This window comes from Mastigoproctus giganteus, chromosome 6, assembly GCF_048544385.1.
Source record: "Mastigoproctus giganteus isolate SK-2022 chromosome 6, ASM4854438v1, whole genome shotgun sequence".
Lineage (NCBI taxonomy): Eukaryota > Metazoa > Arthropoda > Arachnida > Uropygi > Thelyphonidae > Mastigoproctus > Mastigoproctus giganteus.
Window position 1 is genome coordinate 5,642,153 of NC_143580.1, and position 26,728 is coordinate 5,668,880.

Genomic DNA, 26,728 nt, shown 5'->3' on the forward strand with positions numbered 1-26,728 from the left:
TAACATTGATAACCGCAAAGTACCACACATGGTCAGCAGTAATCACAGTATAATGTACCAATTGGGGGGGTACAATAATCAAAGCAGAGGAGAACGAAAAAGACTTTGGTAGGTAATTGTGCAATCAGATATGACGTTCTATAAGAATTGCAGACGCGTTACCAGGACAGCTCATGTGATTTTGTAAATGATAAACAAGAACTTTGCCAGAAGGAATAAGGAGGTGATTACCCTTGTATAAGGCAATAATCGGGCAGCATTTTGAATGCATACAAGTCTGGAGGCCACATTTTAAGAAGGGTGTAGATCTTTTGGAACAGTTACAAAGAAGAGAAAGGTGTGCGCAAGTGTAGTCCGAATATTTAAATAATTGGATAAATTATTAGAAATATTAGGAAATAAAGTGGATACACATATCATTTACTCTTCTTTGGTATTTATTTGAGGGAAGAAAAACCATGCAAAACTCAAACGACAACTAATTCGATCAGGGCATGAAAATCGGTCGTACATGTCCTTCCCGTTCCATCCAAAAATATGTTGAGTTTTTGACATATTTGCGTGAGAATATGAGGCGAAATCGACCTCCAAAAAGAAGGGCCGCTGGATCCTGCACCATGACCATGTGCCCAGTCATACTCGCGATGTCAGTTCAGCAGTTCTTGGCTGCGAAAAAAATCACAATCATGCAGTAGCCTCCCTCTCCCCCCCCCGGACCTTACACCGTCTGACTTGTGGCTGGTCCTTTGAAAATGGGCTTCGGGGTCGTCATTTGGCTACAGTTGATGGCATGAAAGAAAAACCCGAGGTGCCTTATGTGCTCTAAAAAAATGATTTTATTAAAAAATGTTTCAAAACTTGAGAATAACGGTGGAGCAAGTGTGTGTGTGAGTAGAAGGAAGGTACTTTGAAGGTAATTATCTTAGTAAGCCCAACTGTTTACCGAATAAACTTTTATAGTAAACTTCCGGGGGTTTTTTGAATGTACCTGTATTTATTGGCATCCCTATACTTTGATTTCAAAGTACTAATTTACAGAACAATTAGTATTCTGTACGTTGGTTGCTGAAGCTGTTTCCCAACGAACGTCATCACCAGTTTTCGGAATTGAAAGAAAAAGAAAAATTCCTAATGAATCGGGAAGCCCTTCGAGGTCATTGTGGATAACATTGACGCTTTCTCTTTGGAAAAGACCTTGATTCGCTAGTCTGCTGAAAGTAAGATAGAGTACCAGTAGAGAGGGTGGAGCGGAAACTTTGAGCATTCTCACTCCATGGCCTTTTTGGTTTCGAGAGTGAGGGATGAATGGCTTTTTGTCCAGAAAATCTTCAAGTCCAGGGAGTTCTCATGACACAATAGACGAGAGCATATCATCAAGTTAGTGGTCCACCATATTAATTCTTCATAATTTCAGTTTCTTCATTAAAAGTTACAAACAGTTCTTGTCTTTAAAGGAGATTCACCCTGGATTCAGTGGAATATTAAATCTTGAGTTTTCACGTTGCACAGTATCACATCCTGAATGTGATACCTTACCTTCCTGTTCGGGATATATTTTTCTTTCTGTTGCGCCTCCATTAGGCGCAATTTCTGTTGAAATTGCGCCTAATGGAGAGAAGAGTCCGATGGTTGCCCCTGATATCTCAAACTGTACACAGATATATAATTATCCTAATAAAAAAAAGGAACTATCACTGTTTACACTTCATAGCAGAGCTCGTATTTATTTATATAATGTTTTCCGAGTTGTAACCACAGAAAAAAGAACAGGTTTTTTAAATTTTTTCATTTTATTTTACCTCAGATTAATGTATATTTCGACATTACAATACACCAACTCACTAAACGCTTTATAGAGTTTTAAGCAAAAAAACTCACTGGGCTATTACATGTTTATCATAAATTGACCTCACTAATCATTAGTTGCTTTGGTCACCCTTAGAATCCCATAACCTAACCCCCTCCCCCCATAAAAAGCAACCCTTCGAATCCTCTGCAAGGTTGTTCGAATAAACAAAATTTATAAATACTTAAATTTTGATTTAAATCATTTAAAAATCTTTAAAGTCGAAATGCGTGGAGTATTATTAAATCAATTAGCCGCGAGTCACATTACGTATCCTAAAAATGTTTGCTCTGACACAGAATGGACCGTTCAACCCATTTCTCTTCAACTGTTGCCCTTTAAACTTACCTCTTTGGTACACACGGTCACTATAATCTGTCAACAAGTTTACAAGGCATTTATTTACTATTTGAAACAGGAAATGGTGATTCCTGTACAGCCACGAAGCGTTGCCTCCACGATCAACGACAAATCCTCTTACCCTAAGGGACCCTAACTAGAATATCCAGTTTCTTAATGCTCCTCTCTCCGGAAACACGCAGGACACGTTTCAAATAACTGGGAAGTCGTATTTACAAAGGTGTACGGCCGGCTCTTGTTTAAAAAGCGCTGGGGCATAGATGGGACCGCGACAAACCGAAGGACACAAAGCGATCAGGTAGGAATCCGCCTAATCTGCCACGTTATTCTGAAGCTGCCCTTTGACCGGAAGGAACTATGTCTCATCTACTTTGGGTCCGCAGTTATTTGTTGTAATAGGAACTTTATCACGTGATTTTGGTCACACGGGCAACATAAGGGCCCAGTAAGGACAATGCTACATTTTCTATTTGAAGCGATATCGCTTTACTTTTGGTGGGTCAGTATAGATCGCGTCACTCGCGTTTACTTCCGGCTTATTTAAAGACAGCGTTCATAAAAAGGATGTACCCTCGCACGGCGTCCTTCTAACAAACGCGTCAAAACCTCTTGCTCAGATTGGTGGGTTTTCCCCATTCCCACAGGCTAATTACGCACGAGCGTAAATAGGGGAATTTCGCAACGGCCGGGCTGCAAACGCGGTATCTTGATCATCGGGTGGGTGTGCGCGTGAGAACCATTCAGGGTTTGCTACTTGAGGGAGAGTTCAAAGGGGTTTAAAAGAAGTTCGGTATAAAGTAAGGTGTTAAAACGAAGTCTCTCATTGCAGGTAAGAAGACAACAAAATGTGGTTGAAGGTTTGCGTTCTGGTTTTGGCAGTCTCGTGGAGTTTCTCAGCAAGCATTGGTAAGTACAGGCTTGTTTCTATTATCCCTTCAAGGTTGAATAATTTATGTTCGTTATTTTAGCCTCTTTTTTTATAAAACAAATAAAAGTGGTTAGGGAACAACTGTTCCTTCACCGGGTTTTGTTTACAAACACTAACTTACAGAACTGGAGCCTCTCTATCCATCTCCCTCCTTTTATTTACAATAGTATCAAAATCTTCGTTAGATTCTAAATATACTCTTTGCATCTGGTTCTAAACTTCAAAAAGAAATACACTCCAAGTACATTTTAAAATTATTTATTTGTTTAGTTTAACCCCTGTCCAGCATTTGAAGTAGGAGGGCTTATTTATGATTGCTATTCAGAAGTGTAAAAGAGAATTACCTACTCAAAATTTAATTAAATTAAAATTGCAACTGCGGTCAACGCCTACGATCCCCTGTGGGATTTACTTCTCAAGACAAATTGCTGCCCTGGACAGGCGACTAGATACACTGGATTGGATAGTATATTGTAGAGGCGATGTGTCTTGAGAACTGAATCCCAAAGCAGATCTGAAACGTTACTATCAATTCCAATTTTCTTTCATTGAAGCCTTTGTGGAGGAGTTCCTCTTTTCCATCCCTTTTTAAGTACTATTAATTTAATTTCCACGTGAAGCCTTTAATAGTTATACACTCGGATAGTTTATGGGATTGGAGAAGATCGCCCCCATATTGAAGTAATGGTGGAATTCCATTAGATGAGTTTGTTATCCATCGGTCCTGGCTCTCGTGGGTAGATCAGGTGGTAGAATCCCTGTCATCCTCATACCAGGAGGAAAAGACTCGAGTTCGAGTCCCATCGAAGACGTAAGGAAATTTAATGGCAGTTTTCATAAAGTGGCCGAGCTAGTCGGTGTCATGCTTGGGTAGCAAAGTTTTTTTCTTTTTGAAACTTGGGTTTTTCTTTCAGCTAACAAAAAATCAGCTACAGATTTTAATGAGTAAACTGGGCCACTGTAGTTTTGAACGACGTTAATGTCATAAATTGTGATGCATTAGTTTACAGTTTGTCTGTTAATCTGTCCTTAAATTAACTTCTTAAATTTCCTTTTGTAGGGGAAAACTCCAACTCGTCTCCCAAAAGAACCGTCGTGTATCCGACTGACCCTGAAGTACGGAGGTCAGGTAAATGTACAGCGATTACCAAAGAGCCGGGGATCTGTGTGAGCGTGTTTAATTGTCCCGACTGGATAAACTACATCCGTGATCGGCCCTGTGACTGGGATGACGATGTCCCCTACATGTGCTGCCCTGGGCGAGTACAAACAGCTACGTCTGACACTCAGTTCATCACTACCGTGCCAAATCTGCGTACTTCCGGTAAGTCCTCTGAATACCGTCAACCATCCAAAAACTTCCTTTCAGTGCTATACCGAAATAACCCTAGTGATATTATTACTATTCATGGAAGCGTGTGATTTTATTTTAATGCCTGTTTGCTTTTCCGCATCTTTTAAAGGTTGTGGACTCAGACGGACACGCATATTAAAATCAAAGGATTCAGAGACTGTGACGAGTTCCACCCAGCTTTTCAACAGTAAGTGAGATATGTTACAATCTCTTCCCCCTTGTTTATGGCGTTGTGGTGGTGTATCCAAAGGCATTTAAATGTTGGTTTTTACTTACAGATAGCGCTGCTCTCGCTAGCTTTTGGGACAACGTGGTAGAAGGCTCCACTACTGAACAGTACTCATGGCCATGGATGGTACGTATTCACAAAAGCGACATTGTCAACATTTTCTGCGCCACCAACTTTCTAAGAAATAAATTGAATGATGATATTCTTTTCAGGCTTCCATTATCAAGTCGTCACCTTCAGGCAAATCCGCCGAATGTGGAGGGAGCCTCATAAGTAACAGACACGTCTTAACTGCTGCCCACTGCTTCAACGATCAAAACCCGTAAGATTTTAAACTTTCTTTATTTTATTGTATTTATAAATAGCTAAATAGCATATTTACAGTTATCTTTTATCTCTTAGTTGCTAATCTCAAATCATATCGTACTAGCTGACTCAGTTCAGGGATTTACTTCCAGCCCTGTAGAATTTTCTATAGTGCAGCAAATGCAGGGGGGATCGATCTGTTCCAGTCCATACCCTCGGTTTCCTGGGAAGTATGGTGATAGAACAAAAGCAAGCTGCCGAAGCCTGAAAAATATCAGGAATGATACTTCAACGTAATGGAATAAAATACGAAATTCGACCTTTCTCTCCAAGAATATGCCTTATTCTTCCAGCAGTTCATCCCAGGCCCAATAACAACCTGACACCACAGTGGAGATGGATCATTAAGGGAAACACTCGGTTGATTACAGATAAAAGAACGGTCGGCTAAATGTGAAGCATTACAGAAGTCTTGAATTCACCTGCATGGAATGAATTAAATGATAAACGAATTACACGAGAATGTTCTTCAGGTGGAATGGCCAACCAACAGAGTGTCTGGATTTCAATCCAATTGCGTATTTTTGGAATGCTTCAAGGACAGGAACTAGGGCACGTCGCCCCACTCCCAGAACTGCCCATACGCTAGAATTTAAGGTAATAAATTTCATTGTAGAACAGTGGGATTTACACCAAGTGATCACTAAATTGTGACCACCTACCTAATACCGCGTTGGGCCACCGTTCTCCTGGATAACAGTTGCTTCACCTAGGCATTGACTCCGCTAGATGTCTGAAGTAGGGATCTGCAACTGCACTGACTTCCTGCCTCACTTCCTGCTCCAAAACACCCTACAGGTGTTCAGTTAGGTTGAGATCAGGCGAATTTAGTGGCAACTTCAGATGCGTGATATCTTCACTGTGTTCCTCTAACCACTTGTGCACAGTGCATGCCTTATGACACTGCTCATTGTCGTCTTGGAAGATCCCGTTTCTGTCCGAGGAAATATGCAACATGGCAGGGTACAAAGGGTCTCCTAAGAGCTGCGAGTAGACCTTACCAGCGAAACATCGATCCATACACACCAGGGAACAACCAGAAAAGATGTCTTTCATTAAGCTACCACGCTCACCTGCCTACATAATGGGCGCCATGCACGAGGAGTCCATAGACTCCTGTTTGCTTGCATCACTCACGAAGGCATCCGTCGGCGTGTTGCACGAAATACTTACAAAAACAACTTACGAATCCATACCGAGGCCGGCCCATTCTTGCTGTTATTCGAGACAAGGGCTGCCCGATTGGATACTGAATAAAGATTCGTATTTTTTTGGCCAGTGTGCGTAGCTTTGTAGACATATATGCTCGCTCAAGTGAAGAAATTTAAGTATGATGTAATTTGTATGCTCAGCTTCCTGGTGACAAAGGTGCATCCTTTCTCTTTCTGTTCCCGCCCCCGGATGTCTTAGTAACATCCGCATGTAAAGAAAACGTAGACTGACTTTCTCGACCTAAGAATATCCTTTAATAGTAACTCGCCAAAAACGAACCAACAGCTTGGAAACTGTTGTACTCTGCAATTAACGAGTTTATACAGGAATTTTTCTGGGAAAGTCAGGGTCATAATTGTAGTTGTCTTCACCGAAGAGTACAGAGTTCATTCGGTTCCGTGTCTTGTCCTTGGCATCGATAAGGAACTTGATTTTTTCCTTTATCCTAGTTCGTGGCCTCAGTTTCCTTCTTTCCATACCTGATGCCAAAAATCTTTTTTTGTCCAGTCATTTCCCAATGTTAAAATTTCTAGCTCAATGGTTAAAACTGCTGCTGTTTTAGAACATTTTTTGTTTCGCATAATCATCAAATTGGCCACTCTCAGACGAAAGATTTATCGTGCACCCTGAACTCCGGAAATGCAAGGTTTCTGCCCTCAAACTGACTATGGATTATAATAGATTGCATGACGTTGGTGTTAACTTGAAAATATAAAATAAAATAAAAAGTTCACACCCTGATTGCATCTGATCGTCCAATGACTCTTCGAATAATGAATATCGCATTAACAGAGAAAATCTTACCCGGACTCGGTGAATAAGACACATAAAAGCCCAAATTGGACGGCAAAGGCAACCAAACGCCCACAGACAGAAGAAAATCTTTCAGGAAACGGGCAAGTGCTTTTGGCCAGACAACTGAGCTACAACAATCTCCTGATCTACCAGATGTGGGCAGTGAACTTTTCCAACCGCTTGAAAATCAGATAAATTAAGAAGACCTAAAAAATTATAAGTACCTTCCCCATTAAGCTCATATTGGATCCAAATGGATTCCCATTGTTAATTGAGAAAATTTGTAACGGCACATTTTGGATTTATTGGTCCATCAGTATGCAAAGTCCTGCAGTGTGTGCAACATCCAAAATCATAGAATCAGTATGTCGTCAAATCCATACCCAAAGCAAAAATCTGAAGAAAACCAATTGATTGTAGACCAAACGTCATAAATTGCAGCCTCCTGAATTTTTTTTGGGAAAGTCAGATCACCTTTGACTCATCGTTGTGTTTAGAACGCTACTCACTAAATACAGCAATTTTCAAAAGATCAACATCCACTGTTGAAGACAAGAGCAATCCACCATAAAAGGCAAGAGGAATTCACAATAAGAGAGAGAATGAAAGAGCATCACCGTCTTTAGTAGTCAAGTGAGCAGGAACCATGGTTACTGAAGTACGTATACTTCTGTACCCTTGGCTACTGGGATAAGCAGAAGTTCATCGCTAAATTCTATGACTCTTCTCGGAATCTTTCCACGAGAAAGCCATCATAGGTATAGCAGAGTTTCGTGGGTGGACTCCAAATAGCAGCATAAAATACTAAAAAAGCTCGAAGTCACAGAAAGGTTTTTTCCAGAATTGACTACGGACTGAACTGCATTCAGCACTTCATTGAGTTCACTCAAATCTGTGTATAATGAAGCGAACACATTTCGCATCTGGGCTTACTTTTCTCACTTCTGCCATGAACCCCGAAGGCCGTCCTTTCATGGCTGCAGCACCATCTGTTCACGCCTCTATGCATCTTGACCCTTTCCAAAAAGAATTGACCGGTCCTTTTTTAATATATCTTTGTCAGAAGATATCTCTTGATCCGAGTTTGTCACTGGATTCGCGAATATAGTCCTGTTTCATGCGAAATACCAATCGATAATTGACATTATCTCCAGCGCCATCTATTTTATTGCATCATTCGCAACACGGATTGACCTGAAAGGCTTAGCAATTTCACCCTCATATTCAATATCACATTATTTTGGCAATTAATGGAATTTGTGATTTTTTTTTAACCTTAGGAACCCAGATGATTTCACTGTCCTGTTGGGATCTGATGGCACGACGGTAGGCAAGGATGCGACATACCACAGCGTGGAAGAAATCATATTGCACGACCAATACAGGGTAGGAGAAAGCCACGACAACATCGCGATTATACACCTGGCAGAGGAGATCGAAATTACCAGTACGAAATACCCCATCTGCTTTCCTACTCCGGGCCTCGCTCAAGAGCAGCTGCTTGGGTCACGATTAACAGCTCTCGGATGGAGTCAATCAGGTAAGAGATTCCTCTCCCTCAACCATCCATTGCTCAAATTTAGTTCCAATAACCACTGTTCTTTGTAGCCGAGTCTATGGTCCGATGCCAAAGACCCTGATGCTCACTAACTTCACAAAGTATTTTATTATTTTTTTGGCGGGGTCCAGGGTTCCCCCTATTCGCAGCTGAAAGTAATCTATACATTGTGTACAATTTATAACAACTATGTACAACGATTAATGATACATAAAAAGACTATATACAATGATGATAAATAAATACTGGGGGGCTTCGGAGTCCAGCAGACTGATCAATACATCAGGTAGAGTAATCCAAAGAAACAGAAACAGTCTAGCGTTTTACTGAACCTCACGAATAAGAATTCTTTTTCTCCCTTTGAACAATTTCTCTGCATAAGTGGAGAAGGCAGTAAGACATTCAGAACAGTTAACCAATCTTGGCAGTTCGGAGCAGTCAAATGCATTTGTGAGCAGTTGAAAGTCCAGTCTTAAATCATCGTTCATAGGAGCAGAGACCCCGGCCTCTCTGGACCTCGCAGGACACTCGGCCACCAAACAGTGTCGAATGCATCTTTGAAATCAACAAAGAGACCGAGGACATATTTAGAATTGGAATTTTGAACAGAACTGAAAACCTGACAAATGGCATCAACACTAACTTCACAGTTTATAATCGCATCCTCCCTAATTCCCTACCCATACGTAATTAGGGAAATTGTGAATTAAACAGACTGATCATTTAATGGTAGCGCCACCGTACAACCACTCAAGTCGGAAAAAAACAGCGTGTAACAAAACCTATCCCAGTTTTAAAATCTTCAGTTATGCATCTCATACACTTTTCCATCTATCTAATGACAGTTCGCCGAAATTGGCGTGGTTTTTTGCGAATTAAATGATCAAAAAAAAAAAAAAAAAATCCTTCAACTCTTCTTTTTGGTTCTTTCTAAGTTAAGGCAGAAATCTTGGTCGCCGAGACGTGTCACTGACTTTTCTGGGTATGACTGGTTAGGGCTTTCAACCTGGGAGTCAGAAACACTGATGGAACTGACAATCGGGTCCCACTTGTGAGTGAAGTGGACCAAATTGTAGTGAAGTGCGGTCGTTCTGCAACAAAAAAAGACTGTTTGCATCTTTATTATGGTGGAAGTATTAGCAATCCTGTCTATTCCCCCCATGTGCAAGTTCTTAGGAAGCAGGGGTAGAGGCATGGCGTCCATGTCAGGCAACTAGGTGGTAAATGACTCTTATCATCGGTTGCAACATACCAGCTTGCTTAGTGGAAGCCTGAAGTGAAACCCATATTTAGTCTTCCAGAGCACAGTCCCAGCGATGTCCATTTCCATCTACATGTAGAAATGTGTAGTATCTTATATTCAGGTGCTCCCGACCGTGGGTTCTACTCTGCTTTGCTACGTGATGAATACAGAACTCTGTAAAAGACCACAAATGTGTGTAACGTTATGTTTGTTTGTTTGTTTGGCTATTTTTTCACCAGGAAAGCCTGCCCAATGTCCGTCGAGAAGGGAGCCCACAACTAAGCGTAAACGAGGTGGACCTGTCCTAATGGGCAAAATCCCGCAACTACTAGTGCTATACCAGTGGGTGCCAGCAAAAATCCCGCACCCATAGCCGCCCAGACCAAGTTCTTTTCCACCTGCAGTCTGTCAGACTTCAATTACTTTTTCTGGAGGAATTCCAAATATCGGTTGCCTTTAATCATTCGCTAGATGATTTCTTTCTCTTCAAATGATGGTACATGTGCGTATGTCCAATCTGATATTCCTTGCAAGAGAATTCCTCTTTTTGATCTCCTCTAGTTTAAAACTCTCCAATCCATTCTGTAGTCGGCAGTAGTACAGTGGCTACAATCACTGTCCTCCCATATCGAGTGGGAAATGCGTGGGTTGGAATCCAGTCAACAGCGCGAGGAACTTTTATGGACTTTTTTTTTTTTTTTTTCGATTCATGACTGAGTTAATCGGTCTCAAGCATGGACAGTAAGGCCCCCCCTCGGAAACTCGGATTTTTTGATCTGAAAAATAGGCAAATCGAGTAGAGAACACAATGCAATTTATGGACATAATACACATGATTGGTAGATGAGGTAGTTTTCGGGAGGTCCTAATATGACATTTTTTTTTTACTCCATTCTGTCGTTCTCGTGGGTAGCTCAGTGGTTATAATCACTTCTCCACACCAGGTCTTTTATACCTGGTGTGGAGAAGACGGCGAGGAACTTTTGTGTACTATTTTGGGAACCTGGCTGAATTAGTAGGTCTCAGACAAGGACAGAAAGCCTCTCCCTTCCCCTAAGAAACCTTCTCTTCTCGCCTTCACTGTAAAGAAAGTTAGAATTTCACCAATCTAACTTTCCTTACAGTGAAGAAATTCTCCATTTCTCATTGGTGATTTCAATGTTCACAATGCCTTATTCAATGTTCAATGTTCTTATTCAAATTTCAATGTTCTTATTCAATTTTTAGTTAATAGTTGACACCTATATCGATATTTATTCATTAATTGATATTTATTTATTTATAAAATCTGTTTCCCTGGACAGCAGAAAGCTCGAGAGATGATATTTACATTCAGAGGTTAAGGCAGAGACATGTGTCCGGGGGTTACATGCAGCACATGTATGCTAAGCCTGAAAGGTCCCTCCCCTTTATTTTAGATACTTGAAAATTGTGGAATAACCAACTGTCCCAAATTGAGAATATTAATTTAACAAAAAGTGCTGTACAGAAATATTTTGAAAAATTTAAACGATTGAGGCAGTCCATCACCGGTTGTTGCCGTGGTATCTCTTCAATCTTGACTGTCTTTGTGCTCACAGCCAGGTGTCTTGGAAGTAATAGATGCCGAGAGAGGGGACCAGTGACGACTTCACTGAATTTTATTTTTCATTCATGGTGTCATGGGAAGCATTGTCGCGGCAATTTTCCTTTTGGTGGTCTGTCATAAGGGTAGATTTGTATAGGTGTCCGTTATCTTCTGGTGTCTGTATATATGCTGCTGGCAGAATTTATCCAGATCGATGGCTAGATTGGGAACATGCGTCTCAAGTCTTTGAGGTTGTTGATGAGATAATGAGAACAATTAGTAATGCTTTGATAGACTTTATTTATTTACAAAACAGAATACCAGACAATTCTAATGATGAACTAACACTCGATGTTTTCTTCACCAAAACCCCTCAAAGTACACGGTCAATGTTAATGATACTGCTGGCACCCCACATCACAAATTCATAATGGTCTTCTCTCCAATAGAGTTTCTCTTCTCCTGGCTATTCTCAGTTCCGTGTTGTTTAGTATTACAAGAAGGAAAAAATGGTGTACCCGCGAGATTTCTGTTCTTTCTTTCCTTGGTTGGATTACTGTTTTAAATCTTCTGATGACAATGATTGCTGATGGTGTCAATGAACTTATTCTTGCAAGGCTAAAACCTTGTCCCTCACCTGCATCTTGGTTTTCCAATAAATGTGCCAAGTCTGTCAAGATCAGAATGTTGCATATCACAAATAGCTAGCATCCAAATCTCCAGGTTCATTTTCTGCTTACACCAAATGCTCGCAATTGTAAAGCAGTTATTAATTAGTCCAAACTAGATTTTGAACAGGCTGGGCAAAGAACGCACGTCTTGGTCAAACGATAGCCGAACAGTCTGATCTCTTTCCAAAGCTATTGGCCGCAGCACTTTTGCCAATCTGTACTCCTGCCTCTACTAAAACTCAATAGTTAAATTGCCACCTGAGCTAAAGATAAAACTAACCTTCTAGCATCCTAATTTTCTTTTCACGTATTAACGACCTTGGGAAACTACCTCCTGCCATTTCCAATACACTTCACTCATTGCCTTCTGTGGTCTTCCGTCAAAAGGACGTTAGGAAAACCTTGAACAATGACGACAAGAAAGAAACTTCCAGGTCCTGATGCTATTTCTCCAGTTGTTCTCAAAAGTTGTGCTCCTGAGCTTACTCCTGTTCTGTGTCTCCTTTTTGCACATTCTTATTCAGCTGCTTATTTTCATTTTCCTCAAAAATTTTTGGAGTATTTGCGAACAGCAACTCGGGATTATCATGAACTTCACCCGGAATTAAAATCATATCAGTTAAATTGGAAAAAAGGAAACACCATAAAAGGCAAGAGGAATGAGGCAATCGTGGAACCTGAAACCAAACTAACAGACACGTTGACACTGCCAGCATATGTCCCACAACGCTGGTTACTTACAACTGAATAGATGGTATGATTCATGTAGTAATACACTGCTCGACAAAATTAATAGAACACGTAGAAAACATGATGTTACTTGTGCTGCTTGCGATGAAGGGGGACAAAATTCGGTATGGTGGTGTACCATAGAATAGCGATGAAATGAGAAGACAGAGAGAAACTACGGACAGGTGTAAGGGACATTTATAAGGATTATATAAGAATTCCCAAAAAGATCACATTAAAGAAGTCGATACAAGATGCTCGAAAATATGGTCACATGACATCAATATGACGTATGATCCTCTCCAACGGCTAAACAGGCCTGGCAGCGGTGAACTATGTCTGTATAAAACAGTGTCCATAAGATTATGTGGCAACAAATCCCATTCATTCACCAATACACACCGTTGGGCAACGCTCAAGGGTGTCCCACACATATGTGATCTGATTTAACTCTGGTGATTTTGCTGGCTACAGCACTCATTGGATATCTTCAGTTTGAAGATATTCTTCCTCCACCACTTGACCTCTATGCGCAGTGGCGTTGTCGTGCATGAAAAGAAAATCTGTCAACCGCCCACCTAAAAAGTCGCACATAGGGTTCGAGGATTTGTCCTCGGTACCTATGCACAGTTCGGTACTCCTATCAAAAACACGAAGACGGGTACGGCCATTGATCATTATTCTGGCCCACACGAGAAGAGCACCTCCACTGTAAGTGTCCCTTTCTCTGATATTGGAGAGATGGCACTGCATTCCTCGTTTTCTCCAGATGAATAGAATAGAATAGAATCTTTAATGAAGTAGTGTGTGGAATCTGTTTGTAGGCTGAAAGGGGACTCATCAAAGAACAGAACTGTACCCCATTTTGGCTCCTAATGGGATACATGGATCCACGTCACATGTTCATGGTACCAGTTTCGATGAGCTCTGCGGTGGTTTAGGGCTAATGGAACACAAGCCAGTAGCTTCCTTGCGTGGAGTTCACTTGAATTGAACGTTCTTAACACAGTAATGTTGAAAATGTTTTCACCTATGGCTGCAGCAACCACAAGAGACAGTTGATGATAGGACATCGAAGAGTTTCGTCTTGCTGTTAGAGCCAAATACCGCTCTGTTCTGGTTGACGTAGCCCTCGGACAACCTTTGTCAGCTGTTATTGTAATGGTTCTTATCTCCTGAAATTGCTTCCATAGCGTCGAGACGACACTGCGTAACATATTAAATCATCTCCGCCCGCGACTGCTCGACTTCAAGTCGTCCAACGGCCCACCTTTCCAAAGAATCATCTGAAACGACGATGACTTGCCATCTTGAGCACTAGAGATGTGGCTGTCCCACCTGTGCAAGCCAAAAAAAAACTGAGAATGAAGTGATGTGGTCGCAACCCGTGATTTTTTTAGCCATGAAAAATTTGTATAATTTGCAGCTCTGTAAGGAGGTAGATTGACTTCTATTGGACAGTTGGAATTAGCATTCCAGAATGCCAATAACATCAAATATTCGCCTTCGGCGACATTTTTCCCAGTAAAATATTAATCAAAAACACATTTTTGTTCTGTTAATTTTGTTGAGCAGTGTAGTACAAAATTATTATGTTTTGTATTGTTTAAAGACCGTTTCAAAAAGTCATATTTTTATGATATATACACTGCCCTACCATCAATATCCGGACACCTGCCTTTAGACAAAAAACAGAGCTTTTATTGTGTCATTTAATATTTTGTGCTGAATCCTTTTGCTCTTATGATGGCCTTCAATCTTCGTGACATACTCTCAACCAGCTATTTTATAAATGTCAAGTGGTATGGTCCTCCACTCGGCCTTTAACGCAGCCACCAGTTCGGCCTTGTTCTTTGGGCGACCTCGACGTGCACGTACCTTGACGATCCAATACATCCCACAGGTGTTCGATAGAATTCAGATCAGTTCTCTGGGCTGGCCAATTCAACTTTTCCACACCCATGTCCTCAAACCACTCTGTTACAACGCGAGCAACATGGCATGGCGCGTTGTCTTGCTGATACAGGTATGGACATTCCCCGAAGTATTGCCATAATGTTGGAAGTGGATAACTGACCTGGTTCTCCTCAGCATTCACCGTTTTGTCGATAACGACTAATGGACCCAAGCCAAACCACGAAAGGAGCCCCATACCATGATACTGCCTCCAGCAAATTTCATTATTGGGAGGATACAATCAGGAAGGAACTGCTCCCCTGGCATTCGTCCCACCCAGAAAGGCCATCAGACTGGTAGAATGCAAACCTCGACTGGCCTGTCCATAGTACTGTTTTCCACTGCTCTACAGTCCAGGATTTGCTCCTTACAGCAGATTATTCGGCGTCTAGCATTTGTTGAGGTGATCAATTCTGTTGAACTGTTGAGGGAATTCTGCTGCATCTTGCATGCCCACTTTTTCAATTATCTGTTCGAAGCCCAGTGTGCATATTTATAGCTGGTTCTGTGACGTGTTGCGTGCATAGGACCTGTTTTCCCATCCATGGAGGGGTGTCCGGATATTAATGGTAGGGCAGTTTATATAAAATAAATATGTTTTGCCGTTTTACACGGTTTTTAATTTATGAATGACGTTTAATATTTTGGAAATAAAGACTTTTGAGCCACATATATTTACAGGAATTTTTGTTATTTTTAGTTGAAGAATACAGGCTAAAAATAGGACAAATGTTCCTTCATTTTGGTCCATGCAATTTTTAAACACCCCTACATATATTTATTTACACAGAGGGATCAAATCAGGAGCTCACTGAAGCCAAGTTCTACGTGGTACCTTCAGTTCAATGTCAAGGATCTCACTCCAGTAAATCCACTTTACCACCGAATCGCAGTAATGACGTGTGTGGAGTTGCAGCTTCTGGAGGAACCCCTTCCTGTCAGGTGAGTAATTTCTATAAAAATATTCAGAATTCTAAGTTTCTGAATATTCGAACGCCTCTGTTGTTTGGAACATTGTAAGTCGTGGTCCCGTGGAAAGTAGGGGACCACTCCTAAATTGAACATCAATCAGGTGGAATCTTATGTTTTGAACTAAAGAGGTGACCCAGTATTTAGATATTATATATAACATACTTTTTTGGTTACTTAGTGTACTTTCGTCGTTGCATAAACCTCAGTACTCAACCTTAAATTTTTATTTGCTAATCAAATTCCGTTTTCTTAACTGAATATTTTATTTCCACTAGATAAATGCCGGAGGACCTCTGATGATCGAGGACCGAACTAATTCATGGACCATCATTGGCGTAGCTGCTGGTGGATACAACTGTGGCCAGACGGGAGTATATTCGCTTTTCACCCGAGTATCCGACTATCTCCAATGGATCTCCGACGACACAGGCATTGGAAAAAGCCTTACTTGGTGACCTTTGAGTGACATATTTACCACGGGTTCTGTGGTGGCGTGTAACCAAATAAATCGAGATTTTGGATCTATGATGAGTAGAGTTCCATATAAAAGAACATACACCAACTAAATCAAACACACTTCACACCAATTAGCGAAATTCTTAATTATTGTTCATTGAGGGACTGTGAAAGCTTATGGGGATATTTTTCAAGACATGGGCTGCCTTACTTGGTATACGGAATTTATTTTGTGAGGACAGCATTCACTTAACCAGAGGGGGTGCAAGGGTTTTTCCTAACGCTCTTGAGAAGGCATTAAGATATTTAAAAAGCTGGTGGTTCGGGTGTTTAGGAAATTCGGTTCAGAACTGCTTGAGGTTACTTTCGCCCTCTCTCTCTCTGAGAGCGCTTGTGTGCAACCATTGATTACCCTAAATTCTGAAAGCGAAACTAATAAAAGCAAAATCTACCAGCAGTCTAAAACCACATCGTAAAAAAAATAACATTTTTAAACAATTACAAGAGGTGCATCAGGGTGCAAGGACAACGTACAAAACTTAATTTTTCTCTACAGTAATGCCAAAAATATTGAAAACAAATGAAATGAATTTGAGCTTTGGTTCAAGTCAAGTAATGCTGATGTAGTTGGACATATTGGGACGTGATGCGAGATGAAAAATTTCATTTCGTAGGAGAGATAGGGAGGGACAGAAGGGTGGGGAATGATTCTTCTGATGAAGAATTACCCGAAGGTTGTTGTAATGTTCCCTAAGTCATCAGACTATGGTGATGCAGATGTTTGGTGAGCTAGTAATTACGATTGTCTCATTATGAGCTACTTCTATCTGCCTCTTATAAAGAGGAATACGTGGACATGAAATACACTATACGCTGACAGATTTTGAACAGGCTGGAAGGTTGCTACTGATACCAACATTCGAGAGTGTATAAGGCGCTCTAATTTCTTATATTTAATTCTCCCTAAGGAGCTTAATTGTACAAAAAACTTGACAGTGGAGGGACCAATAGCAGAGTGACCAGAATACTGTAAAATGGATTGTATCTAAAGTCCAAGGTAAAGGGAATTCAATTTCAAGAGCAGGGACTGTAGTGGAATAAGATATTTCTTCGGCTCAATTAACTGGAGAGAGTACTGTCTACTGTTCGATAAAAATATTCTATGGGAAGTTATTCAAAGGATTTATTCAATCCCAAATGACACGAACATAATAGTATTAGTTAAGGCATATGACGCGAGAAAGCAACCTTGTGCAGCATTAGCCAAAAATAAAAAAAAAAATAAATAACACTCCCATTTCACCCCTCCATTGTTTCTAAATGCCTTTCAAACTCAGCCTTAAATTTATTTAGCCTATTAGCTTCCCCAGCAACAGATGGAAGACTGTTCCAGCAATCAACTACCCGCTGGCTAAAGGCAAATTTCCATACATCTATTCTACAAATATCTTCCCAATTTGAATTTATGCCCCCTCAGGTTCTTAATCTGAGCAAGAGGAAGAATCCCATCAGCATTGAGCATGCTCAAACCATTCAAGGCTTTATACACCTCTATCAGATCACCTCGCAGATGCCTACTCTCCAGATGCTGCAATTTGCAGAATTTAAGTCTCTCTTGGTAAGAGAACCTCCTTTGTTCCTCTCACCAATCTTGTTGCCCTTCTCTGTACTTATTCTAGCAACTCTACATACTTCCTAAAATGAGGCCTCCAGACCTCAAGGCGTGGTCTCACCAAGTTCTCAAGGTGTGGACTGACCAAGTTCTCAAGGTGTGGCCAAGGTGTTGTATAAGTTATGTTATAAGTCTCATATTTCTTGGTCTTCACAAGAAATCCCTCATGAGCCTAACGTTGGGTTTTAGGCGTATTAGCGACTTAAGCCATATTGTTGCTTTGTGCATCATATCTGTTCAGGTGTGTTTTCACGGCCAAGTTTGCATGTTGTGCTAGATTAAAAACCCGGAATATCTCACAGGAAAAAACCATACTTCTTCCTCCTGAGATCCGATAACTACAGCCTCGCGTGAAGAGGATGTTCTCTAGTCATCAACAGGAATCGAAGCCAGAGCTGTCGAAACTAAGTGAAAAGTAGTGAAACCACTATAGTGTCAAGGAGGACTTATGGGAATAATAAGACAATGTGTCCTATATTGAGTTATAATTAAATAGGCTGCATATGATGTATCAAACGAAATGCTAATGAGAGCATTACTGGACTCTGGAAAGATTCTCTTGGACTGTAGAAGGCTAATATTTCACTGATCCGCAAAGGCGAGTGGGGTAACTAAAAGCCAGTGAATTTGACTTCTGTGGTAGGACGACCAAGGAGTAAATCGTGAAGGACGCGATTAAACGAGATCTCAATAAGCATGGTACATTGAAAAGATCCCAGCATGGGATTTCTTAAGCTGAGGTTATGCTTAACAACTCGTCTTCTTATTATTAAGCCTATTTATTTTATAAATGTAAGGTTCATTTAATAATGATGCAGATGAATCTTTCCTCATTTGGCCTTACTGATACCAATGCTAAAATAACCACGGTTACAGACTCAGTACTGCAGAGTTTTTTTACATTTATAGAAGAGCTCTGGCAATCAGTAGCTCCCATTGCTTGTTGTCTGACCTGGTTGGATGAAAATGTGTAAACATCCTACATCATATCTCCCGGTGATCTGATACAGGAAATTATATCTCAGTCGTCACATCAGTGTTGCAAAGGCAAATTTGCAACACTGATGTGACATTTGCAAAGAAGAACACAAGAATTTTAAATCTCCGTCGTGTATCTCCTTGAAGGTCGAAAAATACATGGAAAATCCTCAACAATAAATGATTTATGCAGCGTTGTGAAAGAGTCAAGGTTGTACCGGATCACGCAATTTTAACGCATTGTGTTTTGACGTAAAAGAAAATTACCTCAATTTATCACTGTTCCACGTGCCAGTGGTAACCTTTAACTGCCTCTTGCACACATTACGCCATCAACAAAAGCCACAGGTCCCTTGGGCATTGCGAAAGAACGCGTCAACGAACTTTCGTGGAATGTTGAAATGGGGTCACCTCTAATATGTTCAGACGAAGGTCATGGAAAGAAGCGAGGAGGACAGAAATCATTGCAATAATATGTGGAATATGAAGAATAAGATGCAGAATGTCATTTCATCAACAGATGAACAATCGGATTCTTTATGACATGCGTAACTTTATGGGCATTCTATTAATTGTTTGCTGCATGAAAAATCCATCCTTCCAGGATATCATGTATTTCGTTAAGAGATCCATGGTATTCATGGTCCGAAAACTGGCAACTGAATTTTAATGCTTCTATACTTGGTTATGCATTTGAGGATTGTAATTAATATTAAAATTTAAATAACATCAAAAAACAATCTTTTCAGTTAAATATCAGAAACTAAATCAATTCTTAAATGCCTAAAAGACTTTAACTGGCAGGAGATATACAGTACATCCTGCTTGGCTGACGAACTCAGACAAACAGCGCTGCCTGCGGCATAAACAGAAGTTTGAGTCACATCAAGAACATACCCATGGTTCAATGGCAATGTCAAATTTGCTTTTCATTGCAAGCAGAAGGATACCGATGATGGACAAAGTAATAACGAAGAGGATCTCATCGCCTATAAAAGGAAAAGAGTTTTATCTTAAGAACATCCAGCTAAGACACTCGAGGGCGCTTTCCCACCAAGGAAATCAAAAGCATCCAAGTGGTCAATAAAAAGTGAACAGAGAGATAAAACTCTTTTCCTTTTATAGGCGATGAGAGAGGTCAGCCTGTACGTTCTTGGATCCGAAGTACAGTTTTAGAAAGTTGGTTGGTTGGTTGGATCAGGATAGATGTGGTTGCAAGATAGATGTGCGGAAGTTTGCCTTCAGCCGGCCGGTTGTTAATTGTTGGACCAGGCTTCCATCTGTTGTTGTGGTTTACGTAAATTCAAGGAAGAACTAGACAAATTCTTGGAAGGTATGAGTTTGTGTCAGAGTAGTGTTATGTTCTGTTGTTGTGTCTCTGGCAACTTGGCCGCAGGGTCCCCACTGGGGACCCTGCGGCCAAGTTTCCAGAGACACAACCGGTGGGAGGTGAGCCAGGCGGCCCACTGTACTCTGTCTGGCTTCGGCCCCGGTCGCCTGAGCTTCCTGACAGGGACCAAAAAAAAAAAAAAAATTGAAAGGAGAGTGTAAGGAAATAGAAAAGAAAGGTTGGTCAGAATGTAGTTAATTGATACCTTCCTGACAGCATATATTGTGCCCTACCATTAATATCCAGACACCTGCCTTTAGACAAAAAAGCGCTTTTATTGTTTCATTTAATATTTTGTGCTGAAACCTTTTGTTTGATGAGGGCTTTCAATCTTCGCGACATACTCTCAACCAGCTATTTTATAAATGTAAGGTGAAATGTTCCTCCGCTCGGCCTTTAACGCAGCCACCAGTTCGGCCTTGTTCTTTGGGGGAGTTCGGCGTGCACGTAACCGACGATTAAATACATCCCAAAGATTCTCGATAGTGTTCAGATCAGAACTCTGAGCTGCCAATCTAACTTTTCCACGCCCATGTCTAAACTATGAAAGGAGCCCCATACGATGACATAGCCTCCACCAAACTTCATTGTTGGATGGATACAATCAGGAAGGAACTGTTCTCCTGGCATTTGCTGCACCCAGGAACGGAAATCAGACTGGTAGAATGCAAACCTCGACTGGTTTGTCCATAGGACTGTTTTCCACTCTACAGTCCAGGATTCGCTCTCCTTACACCATGTTAATCGGCGTCTAGCATTTGTTGAGGTGATCAATTCTGTTGAACTGTTGAGGTAATTCTGTTCAACGTGTCATCCTACATACCTACTTTTGCGATTGTCTGTTCGAAACCCAGTGTGCATATTTATAGTTCTGTGATGTGTTGCATGCATAAGACCTTTTCCTCCATCCATGGAGGGGTGTCTGGATATTAATGGGAGGGCAGTGTAAATCCTACGACGGAGAGTTCGTCGTCAGCAGATCCTACTCGGGAGAGACGACCCGAGTTTGCATTGTCATAGGTCTGCACTTGATTCCCACCTGGATGAAGGGTCTATCCAGGTCAGCAAGGAAAGGTTTCAGGTAGCAGCGAAGAATAAGTGCAGCAGTAAAGCAGAAAGTACCATCCTGAAGAGCAGAAATCTCACGACACGGAAGGGGGCCATCGTCAGCATAATCCTCTTCAGAAGTGAAGTTTAGCAAAAGCAGACAGCTGGTACAGCTTAGAAAAGCAAGAATCCAGTGTTGAAGAGGTGACCCTAAAATGGAGCACATCGAGAATGACTTAGTGAAGCAGGCTGAAACAATTTAGGTGACTGAGAGCTTGTTGTAGGATGGTTTGTGGAGGAGTTGATGCCAGGATGTGGCATCTTTGCTTGAAGAGAGAAGTAGAGAATGTGAGAAAAGCTGTAAAGCATATTTGGAACTGAAGTGCACTAAAAGGTTGCACAGTAGATAGGTTAAGATCTGTGAGTAGTCGTTACCGGAAGTCATGATAGGTGGTGTAAGAAGAGATTAAGTGTTCGCAGTCTTTAGTTTCTCCCAGAAACATAGATTATCTTCAGAAAGACCCAAATCATGCAGCTTTTCTTGGTGGAGAGATGCCCAGTTAACAGATATGATGTCTTTAGGTTTCGTGTAAACCATTGAAAGCACTTCTTATCAGTGGAAGAAACCAAGGGAAAAAACTTCCTAGTAATAGCGCGGGTAGGATGATTACTTCCTAGTAATTCTCTGTCTGTTCGAGATGGGCTTGGATGAACCGCTTTTTGGTCCGGTGGTACCATACTTCTGCACCATTGAAAACAATTGGAATGAAAATAGTGGACATGAGCTGAAAGGATCTACCATTCAACTACCAGCCTCTCCTTGTGACACGTCAGAGCATGGCGGTAAACTGCCCTGATTCCCTTCAGGCGAGGGACAAAGGACGAGTCATCAAGAGGGACACCAAGAAATTTCACAAAACGGAGGTGGGTGAGAGACTGCTGGCTGATCCTTATAGTTGGAGGAGGACAAATGTCAAGGTTGCCCTTCAGCATGAGGTTGCCCGTTACCTTACGATGGCAATGGTAAGCTTGTAAAACTGTCATCCAGGCAGTCAGGTCAGACGAAACAACGTTGGCCTAGGTTTCCAGTGCTGAGCGCATGGGCTCTCAATGAGGAGAGCGGGATCTTCTACATAGAAAGGGGTAGTAGTGTGTTGGAACTCCTTCATTGACCATTTATCAACTACCATATTCCAGGTAGCAGGTCCCAGGATGGATCCTTGGGGGATATCCCCTCGTAATTTCCTTGGTAATACAATGGTATTTTTTTTTATAGAGACCTTTCTGTGCTCAAAATAGTTGGTGAGACACTTGTACAAGCCAATTGAGTACTTTGATTTCCTGGCAGGCTTGAAGACACTAGGCCATTGCATGCTATCAAGCATACTATGGAAATCGATAAAAATAGCAATCACATAAGTAGGTTGTGATGATCTAACATCGTGTGAAATTTTTAAAAGAGCATCTGCGATAGAGCAACCTGGTTTGAACTCATGTTGATTTTGGGCATTATGGGCATCATAAAAGAGTCTCAGCCTGGTAAGCAGAACCCGCTCAAAAACTTTGCCCAAGATGGGAAGCAGGGCAGTAGGATGGTAGGATTCGAAAAGTTGTGATGGATTTATACTGTTTGGGATCAGGAGAATGTTGGAATGTTTCCATATGATGGGGAAGATAGACAGGAATTATACAGTTGGCTTAGCAAGTTAGGGTGATTAGCCCACAGACGTTGAACAGCTTCACTCTCTATGAGATCTACGTCTTGGGCTTCATCAGGTTTCATTTTGTAGTGACAGCTCCACAGCTTCTGTTGTCGTCTCGAGAGCTCTTTTCGACCATAGGACTCGTATTGGCCGAATATTATTTGGTGTGGACCAATATTGATAAATCCGAAACACGGTCGCATGTGAAAACCCCCCGCAGGGTTACAGTTTTAGCGATACTCATACTGCCGACCACTTAATTAACAGCCATCAGTAGTTTCAAAATCACTAATTTGATATGTCTCAACTTCACACGCACAGACCCTTCTCGGCATGGTGTTTCGTCAGTAAAGACTGATACGAATTAGTTATTCAATTCATCAGCAACATAAGCTGGGTTTTCTAAGTTCCCCACATCCAATTCACAAGAGTCCGATCTCATTCGTTTTCTTTATATTCACATACATTCTTTAAAAAATTTCGAGCGTACAGGCGAGTAAGGAGCTCATGACATATACCCTATAATTTTAAGGGGGGGGATGACAAGTGAGCGCATTGAACCATTGACGCTAATTATGCAAGTATCACTAGACTCTGGGGAGATTCCCTTGGATTGGAAAAGTGCCAATGTATCTCCCATACATAAGGGAGGCTCTAAGAGTGAAGTGGGAAATTATCGACCTGTCAGTCTGACTTCAGTAGTAGGGAAAATCATGGAGGCAATGATCAAGGGTGGAATTCAGGATCATTTGGATCGAATTGAAATTCTCAAGGATACTCAGCATGGTTTTGTAAAGGGAAAATCATGTTTAGCAAATCTGATTCGCTATTTCGAAAGGGTCACTCACGAGCTGGATTTAGGGAATAATTTCGACATTGTTTATTTAGATTTCAGCAAAGCTTTTGACTGAGTCCCACATGAGCGGTTGCTTTATAAGCTGGAACAGGTTGGAATCACTGGGAAAATCCTTAGATGGATAGAAGGATGGCTTCAGGGCAGAAGGCAGAGGGTTGTGATTAATGGTTAGTTCTCATATTCGGTTGATGTAAGAATTGGGGTTCCCCAAGGATCAGTATTAGGACCACTGTTGTTTTTAATTTTCATAAACGACATTGATGAAGAGATAGAGGGCGTGATGTCTAAATTGGCAGATGATGTTAAAATTGGTAGAGTAGTTAATGATCACCGCCAAGTGAACTGGATAGACTTCAGGAATGGTCAGAAAAGTGGCAGCTATGCTTGAATTGGGCAAAATGCAAGGGCCGTCACCTGGGGAACAGTAACCCCAATATAACTTATACACTTGGCGGAGTTGAACTAAAGCCGGTAGTGGAGGAGAAGGACTTGGGAGCATTGTAGACAGATTGCAAGGAAGGCCCATGGATAAAGACGTCATAATCCCATTATACAAAGGCTATTGTAAGACCACACTTGGAACACTGTGTTCAAGTACAGAGACCGCAGCTAAAGAAACACATTGCGCTTCTTGAAAGGATTCAAAGACGGGTAACTCGCCTAGTAAGATCGGCAAAAGGGCGTCCTTATGAGGAAAGACTTCGAATATGTGGGTTGCAGAGCTTGGAAACTAAGCACCTTAGGGGAGACTTGATTGAGGTGTTTAAGACTCTGAGCGGTATAAGTAAAATGAATGAGGATGAAAATTTCAATGTTATAAATGATTCTAGAACTAGGGGACATAAATTCAAGTTACGGGGGGAAATGTTTAGACTGGATTGCAGGAAGTTTTATTTTAGCCACTACCACTACTTGAAGCTGACGGTTTGGGGGAAATTCAAAGGTCAGCTGAATAGTTACCTGCGGGAGGAGGGAAATGCATTGGTTTCTATTTCCCTTCGTTTCATTATTTATTAAATTTACTTAATTTTATTATTGTGTGACTCACTTTTTTTCCCACTGGTGCAGCATAAGCTTTAGGCTTCCCTGCACCACATGGCCATTACTAATACTAATATACATCCACATATATTCACGTGGGGACCCATTAGCTGAGAGGAAACGTCGAAGTCCGCTGGACATCAACAACCCCAGTTCGTACCAAAATTAAAAATTCTGAAATTATAACTAACGCCATCTATTGATAAAAAAAACATACGTGAAATATTCCTTGTCCCATTCTTTGCTCTATTAGCCAGTGCTTTCTCATACTCAGCCTTGGCCTCCTTAACCTCATATGTGATACTATTACAAATGAGCCTGTAGCTATTTTAGGCTTCCGTATGTTTCCTTCCTTTATAGAGTAGAAAAAGATAGTTGAGAGACTGAAAATTACTTTCAGTTTCTCAACTGGGCCAATTATATACGGTAGCCAGGCTTGCATATTAATCACATGCTTCACAATCATTTTTTTAGAACCGCCAAGTTCTAAAAAATCCTGGATAGAATTGTAACCATTTATTTATGCCTTTAAGGTATTTCACTAATGAATTCCTAACCTCTTAAGGACATGCAGCTGTTGTTCAAAGCTAAAAATAAATAAAGGATAAATGGAGTTGAAAGCGCACTGCTCATCATCCCTAGAAAGAATGGATGGATATATCTGAAAAAGTCATTTGCATAAATGTGACGTATAAGGACGTAAATGATTGGCACGTCAAGCCCGCCAGGGCAGTAGAAGACCCAATAACTGCTCTGAATCAGGAATGTAAAGGTGCTATAAGAAAAAAAAAAAAACTTGCGTTGATGTTGGCAAACAAACAACACGGTGAGCGGATGACCTTGTAAGAGTGTGCAACGCCTTTAAGTCGCTTATGAGATGTTAGGTACTCGACGGACTTTGAAAGAGGCCCGATTATTCAGTTATCAGAAGTTGTGTTGTGCACACGGGAAATCGCTATTCGTGAGGTCGTAATACCGCAACAGCTGGATGCCCTTAGCAACAATGATTACAGGAAGTATTCGGATATTCCCGGGCTCCAATAGCATGAGAAAAAACGTTAGAACGGGACAATCCGCTCAAAATACATTGGATTTCCAACATCATAGTACCACCACTCATTCTCTTTCCCTCGTCTGCCTCTGATGCCATTCATTCGTTGTCAGCGTCTGCAGTGCCTGTGACAAGGATAATATCCTCTCGTGCTCAGTGACGAGCATGTTTCTGTTTGGGATTCGGTGATGGTTATATGCTTGGACTGAGGTAAACCAACCTGCATCACGATGTGGCATGCAGGGCCAACACTCAGAATCATGGTATGTAGAGTCATCAATTGCAAAAGCCGTTGATGAATATATTCCTGGCAAAAACAATGTAAAGTATGTTCCATTGATTGATCCACAAAGGGTTTTTCTTCCCCCTTTACACATCAAGCTTGGACTGACTAAGAATTTCACTAAGGCACTGAATAAAGAAAGCAGAGGATTCGCGTATTTACTGAAAATGTTTCTCATGCAAAGCCGAAGGAAGGAATTTTCATAGGTCCTCAAATAAGAAAGCTCCTAAAAGATGAAGAATTTCAAAGAAACCTGAATGATGTTGAAGTGGCTGCATGGAGATCTTTCAAGGCTGTGGTACGTGGATTCCTCGAAAAGAAGAGAACTGTGAGCGACTGGTGACAAACTTGCTGAATGAAATGTTAAAAGAACATGAGGTGCCAAATGTCATTGGAAATGCATTTCCTTCATTCCTATCTGGGTTTATTTCCAAAAAACGTAGCAGATGTCAGTGATGAACAAGG

General features: G+C 41.1%; 1 protein-coding gene across 1 annotated transcript; it reads left to right on the plus strand.

Annotated features, from left to right (window-relative positions):
- The first annotated feature begins 2,428 nt into the window (after window positions 1-2,428).
- On the plus strand, window positions 2,429-16,309 carry LOC150083849 (clotting factor B-like). The gene is made up of 9 exons (XM_090375814.1): window positions 2,429-2,504; window positions 3,036-3,112; window positions 4,195-4,458; window positions 4,598-4,675; window positions 4,767-4,843; window positions 4,930-5,039; window positions 8,371-8,630; window positions 15,605-15,756; window positions 16,062-16,309. Exons 2-9 carry the CDS (start codon window positions 3,052-3,054, stop codon window positions 16,239-16,241), a joined length of 1,182 nt encoding a protein of 393 aa, XP_090231940.1. The 5' UTR covers window positions 2,429-2,504; window positions 3,036-3,051; the 3' UTR covers window positions 16,242-16,309.
- The last annotated feature ends 10,419 nt before the right edge of the window (window positions 16,310-26,728 follow it).

What these genes read in the sequence shown, in the direction of transcription:
- LOC150083849 (XM_090375814.1), top strand. Translation starts at nt 3,052, where the DNA reads ATGTGGTTGAAGGTTTGCGTTCTGGTTTTGGCAGTCTCGTGGAGTTTC. An exon ending in AGTACTCATGGCCATGGATG is followed by an intron (nt 4,844 to 4,929) that starts GTACGTATTCAC and finishes TATTCTTTTCAG; the next exon opens with GCTTCCATTATCAAGTCGTC. An exon ending in TCTCGGATGGAGTCAATCAG is followed by an intron (nt 8,631 to 15,604) that starts GTAAGAGATTCC and finishes TTATTTACACAG; the next exon opens with AGGGATCAAATCAGGAGCTC.